Here is an 8,023-nt window from a genome sequence, read left to right as displayed (position 1 = left end):
CAATCCAACATTTTTAACATCATGCCTGAATAAAGTTTGTCAAAAGGACATTATGTTTGGTAAAAATAAAACCCTTTTTGAGTAAAAAACTGTCTCTGTCCTGATTGCTGCACTACCACTTTTCTTTCACTGTTTCACAATATATTGTAAACTATGTACTCCCCATTATCTAACACTGAGACTGTAATCTGTAATCACCTTGCAGTCGTTTCAATATAAGAGAAATGCTTCAATTACTTTGCGCTAAAATCATGTTACAAAGACAAATACACGGGGCCACATCTGTGCTGACCTTCTTTGTGTAACATCTGGACGTTTGTTTTTAAAGTGACAAATAAACAGGGATTTTTTTGTTTCACACTCACAAATAATACATCTTTGCAATTGAACATTAGCAGGCTTAATACAAATGTGAAACAATAACAAAGATCCAAGCCATATTTTAAGATGTGGATATTGTTAAATATTCACTTGGCATGATCTAACACTGAACCTGTAATTGTTACATTTCTTTAAAACACTTTTAATATCATCCTGTTACAGAGAGCTGATCTCAAGCACTGAGTTATTGTCCGGGTTTTCTTCAGGTTGTGACTTCCTGTTCCTGATTCTACTGATCATCGAGGACGCTACCTCCGCCGGCTCGAAGCCCACATCTTTCTCTGCTTCATGTTTGACACTCGAGTTCTCCGCCTCAGTCTTTGCGTCTACGCTGTGGTTTCCATTTTTTACCATTTTGCATATTTCACTCATCTGAACAGCCTTTCCTGTTTCATTGAGTTTCTCTTCTTGTTCTTTCCTTCGAACATTGACGACCCCTTCACTTTTTTGAACTTGCAGCACAATGCCGCCCCACTCCTCTGTTGGGCGATGCAGCTCCATGCCGTTGCTCTTCACCCGGCGAGACGCTCCGCACAGGGCCTTTCTGAAGCCCCTCTTGAAGTTGTCGGACAGAAAGCCGTACAGGATGGGGTTCGCGCAGCTGTTTGCGTACGACAGAACAACGACAAACACGTAAAGCCCCCTGAAGTCTCTAGGCAGGACCACCAGCAGGTTGATGAAGTTCAGAGCGTAGAAGGGTAGCCAGCAGAGGACAAACACGGCCACGACCACCACCACCATCCGGGTGATTTTACGCTCAGACTTCCTGCGGCGAGAGGACGTGGCCTGCGCCCGCTTTCCAACGCTGCGCACCTGTGAAAGAAAAATAAGGTTTACCTCTCTAATGGTCACCTATTATTCAAAATCATGTCTCTTCTACATCAACATGTGTCCCCTCTTCCTCATGTCTCTTCTACATCAACATGTGTCTCCTCTACTTCATGTCTCTTCTACATCAACATGTGTCCCCTCTTATCCATATCTTCTCTACATCAACGTGTGTCCCCTCTTCTTCATGTCTCTTCTACATCAACATGTGTCCCCTCTTCTTCCTGTCTCTTCTACATCAACATGTGTCCCCTCTTCTTCATGTCTCTTCTACATCAACATGTGTCCCCTCTTCTTCATGTCTCTTATTCATCAACATGTGTCCCCTCTGTGGAAAGAGACTCTGAAAGTTTCAGGAACAAACATTCTCTCTATTTTTGATCCATTTCTATAAAAACCTGTCTGAAAATGAGCTGATCAGATTTTGGCCACTTTATGATGTCATAATGATGTTTTGTCTTGTGTAACCATTAGCCAATCAGCAACCAAGGTAACCCCCCCCCCCCCCTTATCACATGTATCTCCTCCTAGAGCACCATTGAGTTCTTTGTAACCAAATCTCTCTCAGAGGGGCGTGGGGAGGGGCTCCTTATTTTCATCTAAAGTAACAGACAGAGAATCAGCACTTTGGAAACAGGGCTGAAACAGAGGGGATTATGTGTAATGCTGCAATGATGTGTTTGGTGTTTCAGCCAATCAGAGACAGGCTCTGGATATATCTGAGGCCTGTGATATATTAATGAAGAACAGTATAATAGGGGACTGTTAATATACTTTGAATACTTTTGTAGTTTAACTTAAATTAGACCTATCATGGTATATTTGAATAATATATTGTAGGGCCATACCTATATAAAACTTGTCTGTGAAGTTGTTTTTTCAAAATACCAAACAGATCATGCATTTTAGCCATGGCTCATTTCGCTCTATTTGCTTCATTCCAGCCCTGTCTTCACAAGGGCTGATTCTGTGGCAAATGAACTGCAGCTGACCACGCCCCCCTGCAAAGGAGGGGGGCATGGCACGAGCGTCATGTTACCATGCTGTTACCATGCTGTTACCATGCAGTTACCATGCTGTTACCATGCTGTTACCATGCTGTTACCATGCAGTTACCATGCTGTTACCATGCTGTTAACATGCAGTTACCATGCTGTCACCATGCTGTTACCATGCTGTTACCATGCAGTTACCATGCCGTTACCATGCTGTTACCATGCAGTTACCATGCTGTTACCATGCAGTTACCATGCTGTTACCATGCTGTTGCCATGCAGTTGCCATGCAGATACCATGCTGTTACCATGCATGGTAACTGCATGGTAACTGCATGGTAACAGCATGGTAACAGCATGGTAACATGTAGCTTGTGCCATGCCCCCCTCCTTTGCAGGGGGGCGTGGTCAGCTGCAGTTCATTTGCCACATAATCAGTCCTTGTGAAGACAGGGCTGGAATGAAGCAAATAGAGCGAAATGAGGCATGGCTAAAATGCATGATCTGTTTGGTATTTTGAAAAAAGAACTTCACAGACATGTTTTATATAGGTATGGCCCTACAATATATTATTCAAATATAGCATGATAGGTCCACTTTAAGTTAAACTACAAAAGTATTCCAAATCTATTAACAGTCCCCTATTATACTGTTCTTCATCAATATATCACAGGCCTCAGATATATCCAGAACATGTTAACATGCGGTTACCATGCAGTTACCATGCTGTTAAGATGCGGTTACCATGCAGTTACCATGCAGTTACCATGCAGTTACCATGCTGTTACCATGCAGTTACCATGCAGTTACCATGCTGTTACCATGCTGTTACCATGCAGTTACCATGCTGTTACCATGCTGTTACCATGCAGTTACCATGCTGGTACCATGCTGTTACCATGCTGTTACCATACAGTTACCCTGCTGTTACCATGCTGTTACCATGCTGTTACCATGCTGTTACCATGCTGTTACCATTCGGTTACCATGCTGTTACCATGCTCTTACCATGCTGTTACCCTGCTGTTACCATGCTGTTACCATGCTGTTACCATGCTGTTACCATGCGGTTACCATGCTGTTACCATGCTGTTACCATGCTGTTACCATGCAGTTACCATGCTGTTACCATGCAGTTACCATGCAGTTACCATGCTGTTACCATGCTGTTACCATGCTGTTACCATTCAGTTACCATGCTATTACCATGCTGTTACCATGCTGTTACCATGCTGTTACCATGCGGTTACCATGCGGTTACCATGCTGTTACCATGCGGTTACCATGCATGGTAACAGCATGGTAACTGCATGGTAACTGCATGGTAACTGTGGTCAGCTGCAGTTCATTTACCACATACTCAGCCCTTGTGAAGACAGGGCTGGAATGAAGCAAATAGAGCGAAATGAGGCATGGCTAAAATGCATGATCTGTTTGGTATTTTGAAAAAACAACTTCACAGACATGTTTTATATAGGTATGGCCTACAATATATTATTCAAATTTAGCATGATAGGTTCACTTTAAGTTAAACTACAAAAGTATTCCAAATCTATTAACATTCCCCTATTATACTGTTCTTCATCAATATATCACAGGCCTCAGATATATCCAGAACCTGTTAACATGCGGTTACCATGCAGTTACCATGCTGTTAGCATGCGGTTACCATGCTGTTACCATGCTGTTAAGATGCTGTTACCATGCAGTTACCATGCAGTTACCATGCAGTTACCATGCTGTTACCATGCTGTTACCGTGCAGTTACCGTGCAGTTACCGTGCTGTTACCATGCTGTTACCATGCAGTTACCATGCAGTTACCATGCTGTTACCATGCTGTTACCATGCAGTTACCATGCTGGTACCATGCTGTTACCATGCTGTTACCATACAGTTACCCTGCTGTTACCATGCTGTTACCATGCTGTTACCATGCTGTTACCATTCGGTTACCACGCTGTTACCACGCTGTTACCATGCTCTTACCATGCTGTTACCATGCTGTTACCATGCGGTTACCATGCTGTTACCATGCTGTTACCATGCTGTTACCATGCAGTTACCATGCAGTTACCATGCTGTTACCATGCAGTTACCATGCAGTTACCATGCTGTTACCATGCTGTTACCATGCAGTTACCATGCTATTACCATGCTGTTATCATGCTGTTACCATGCTGTTACCATGCGGTTACCATGCGGTTACCATGCGGTTACCATGCTGTTACCATGCGGTTACCATGCTGTTACCATGCTGTTACCATGCTGTTACCATTCGGTTACCACGCTGTTACCACGCTCTTACCATGCTGTTACCCTGCTGTTACCATGCTGTTACCATGCTGTTACCATGCGGTTACCATGCTGTTACCATGCTGTTACCATGCTGTTACCATGCAGTTACCATGCAGTTACCATGCTGTTACCATGCAGTTACCATGCAGTTACCATGCTGTTACCATGCTGTTACCATGCAGTTACCATGCTATTACCATGCGGTTACCATGCATGGTAACAGCATGGTAACTGCATGGTAACTGCATGGTAACTGCATGGTAACTGCATGGTAACTGTGGTCAGCTGCAGTTCATTTACCACATACTCAGCCCTTGTGAAGACAGGGCTGGAATGAAGCAAATAGAGCGAAATGAGGCATGGCTAAAATGCATGATCTGTTTGGTATTTTGAAAAAACAACTTCACAGACATGTTTTATATAGGTATGGCCTACAATATATTATTCAAATTTAGCATGATAGGTTCACTTTAAGTTAAACTACAAAAGTATTCCAAATCTATTAACAGTCCCCTATTATACTGTTCTTCATCAATATATCACAGGCCACATGCAGTTACCATGCAGTTACCATGCTGTTACCATGCAGTTACCATGCTGTTACCATGCTGTTACCATGCTGTTACCATGCGGTTACCATGCCACGGCAACCCCCATTCCCCTGATAGGTGGAGAGTTGGCCATATAGGCGGAGCTCCTTGTTTCTGACGTCAGAGATATTTCAAATCTGTATCAGTCTGTATCAGATCCGTTGCAGCCCCGTTTTTAGAGATTTGGGTATTGGGGAAAAGAGAGAGGGTTGTGTTTTCTGACACACCGGGGACACATATTCATGTAAAAAGACGTACAAAGGTGCTTTTTGCATGATAGGTCCCCTTTAAGTAAGAATTAGAATGGACATTACTTGTACTTCTTCCACCTCTGACTTTATGCATCTTTACAGCCGTTATAATCGAATACATATTTAAAATAAGATAAGAAATACTTTATTGATCCCAAGTTGGGAAATGTTTGTGTTGCAGCAGCATAAAAAGTCCCCTCACCAAAGTCAAAACAAGCTTTTTCTCAATATGTATTTTTTCAATTTCAGCTAAGTTATGCCCATCTGAATATTCTGCCGTCAAACCAAATTGAAAGTAACTTATAAACGCTTTTTTCTGAAGATATTTTCTTTTAAACAGATTTCTCAATGTTTATCCCCATGAACAATGTGCACAGTACAATTTGTCATTGCATTTACATTTTTTAAAACTTTAACCATCAAACTTCAAAAAAATACTTTGTGTCACATCATATTTGTGATAAAGCAGTGAATAGGTTTTACTTCCCAGAACCATTGACTTTATATCTTGTTTTGACCAAAATATGATCATATTTTTCTTGGAAAAAGTAATTGATCATGTAACAAATGTCTTTGTTGACCAATGCCTTCACCCATGTAAAGCACTTTGGGATGTTGTTTTGAAAAGTGCTGTATAAATACAATTATTATAAGTCCGAAAAAACGAATTGGTCAACACATTGACTGAGAGGGTCAGTAATAGCTTGTTCACGTCCACACTTCAGGGGGAATGTGCCTTTTGGAAACACAATCCAGTTACAAAGCAATACAAATTCAATGACATGCACATACCCTAAAGATTATGGTGTTGTGAAAAACTGATGATGAAATCCGGAGCTTAAGGTGATCACATATACAGTATGATGTGACACACTCACTTTATGTCACATCATATGTGATAATCGACTGAACATACTGTATGAATATAAATGAATAAATGAGTACAAAGCAAAACATTTGTGCACATACGCTAAAGATTACGATGTTGTGAAAAACTTGTGATGAAATCCGGAGCTTAAGGTGAATCACAAAGGATATATTCTTCAAGTTTCTATGGTTAGTAACACTGAGCATAACCAAGTAAGAAAACTGAAGTTTGGGGAATACAGAATCGAGGTAATTCATTTCACACATCTGTGCTTGTGTACACTCCTAACCTTGATGACGATCAACAAGTAGCACAGACAGATGACCAGCAGGGGGCAGAAGAAGCCCACGGTGCAGGTGTAAACTATAAAAGACGTCTTCCAAACCTCAGCCGGTTCAGGCCATACGATACTGCAGTTACCGTCGTCCTTCAGCACGTCTGCAAACACCACCACGGGCAGCACCACAACAAACGACCCAGCCCAAACCGTGGCACTGACGGCCTTCGCTACACGGGGGCGCCGCCACCAATAAGACCGGATTGGGTGCACTACGGCCAGGTAGCGATCCACTGACATCACCGTTAGGCAGAAGATGCTGGTGAACTGGTTAATGGCGTCCACTGTCATTACCACGCGGCACATTAGCGAGCCGAAGGGCCAAGAGAGAAGAGCGTTCTGCACTGCCAGGAAGGGCAAACCTAGCATGAAGAGTTCGTCCGCGATCGCCAAGTTCAGGATGTAGATGTTGGTGACTGACTCATTCTTGGTGTAGTTGACAACAACGTGGATGACGAGAGTGTTGCCCACGAGGCCAACAACACACACCACACCGTAGATGAGAGGGATGAAGATTCCCGCCAAGCCAGGGAAGGAACTAGGCTCCGGTTTGGTGTCATTCTGGCAGCTGCTGTTAAAGAGGAAAGAGCAGTCGTTCGGGGGGAAGCCGAGGAAAGGTTCAGAAGGAGTGGAGAGGAGCAGGAAATGGGAGTTGGTGATCCAGGTAGCTGTAGAGGCTTCCTGAGGCAGCTGGGAGGCCTGCATGAGCTCCATGGAGGCTTTAATTAGGCAACGACAACAGATCAGATCCCATCAGTGACGGGTCTACAAGGAAAGCAAAGTTAGTAATCATCAACTGGTGTGTTGCAATACATGTGTACGGATGAAAAAAGTGTGAAGAGCTTAGCTTTGACCTCATTTCTAATTGCTGTTGACCATTGCTAGATCTGAAAGATTGACGTAAGGTTACATAGTTGATATCTTGCTAAACAACGTGCAGAAAGAAATCTGTTAGATAATAAGTGAGATAGCAAATTGCAAAGAATCCAACATAAGCAAACACACAAATAGAGCATATTGTGTCTACAAAACAGTGTTTACAAAATAGATAGACTTCACTACCATATAACAATATATAACATAATAAATAAAATCAGGATATGCATGTATAGTGTTAAATGGCTGTGACAGTGCAAGTGATAAAGTTTCGTCCAATCCCTGACCAGTGAAGCTAGAATACTAAACCACTAATCAACCTAACCACTCTCCTTCCGTCACAACAAAAACAAGCCTTCACCGGAACAAAAACACAACCTATTCACTTCTATTAGTACGAGACTTGTTTATGAAGCCATCCCAGGTTCTTAATAACTACCGTGCCGCACGCAGGCACACCCCCCCGCCTCTCAGCAATGGTTGATAATTGGTATTGCGTTAGGAACAAAATGTACTGAGCGATGGAGTAAAATAACAGAAGCCTGTCCTCCACAACCTGAACTTAAGTGCATTAATGGGGAGCTGAGGATAGCAGGCAGG

At 42.7% G+C, this 8,023-nt stretch overlaps 1 protein-coding gene across 1 annotated transcript in view; it reads right to left on the bottom strand.

The window, feature by feature from the left end:
* Positions 1 to 470: 470 nt before the first annotated feature.
* LOC117454477 (somatostatin receptor type 5-like) overlaps positions 471 to 8,023 on the bottom strand; it is a 17,713-nt gene continuing 10,160 nt past the window's right edge. Inside the window, exons 2-3 of the mRNA XM_034093738.1 lie at positions 6,500 to 7,312; positions 471 to 1,194 (exon numbers count right to left, since the gene is read on the bottom strand). Of these exons, the coding sequence (XP_033949629.1) occupies positions 538 to 1,194; positions 6,500 to 7,261 (1,419 nt within the window). The 5' untranslated portion in view covers positions 7,262 to 7,312 and the 3' untranslated portion in view covers positions 471 to 537. The remainder of the gene's footprint in view (positions 1,195 to 6,499; positions 7,313 to 8,023) is intronic.

Source organism: Pseudochaenichthys georgianus, chromosome 1 (assembly GCF_902827115.2).
Source record: "Pseudochaenichthys georgianus chromosome 1, fPseGeo1.2, whole genome shotgun sequence".
In the NCBI taxonomy this organism is placed as follows: Eukaryota; Metazoa; Chordata; class Actinopteri; order Perciformes; family Channichthyidae; genus Pseudochaenichthys; species Pseudochaenichthys georgianus.
Note: the sequence above shows the minus strand (reverse complement) of the source record. Positions and strands in the feature narration are given on the sequence as shown.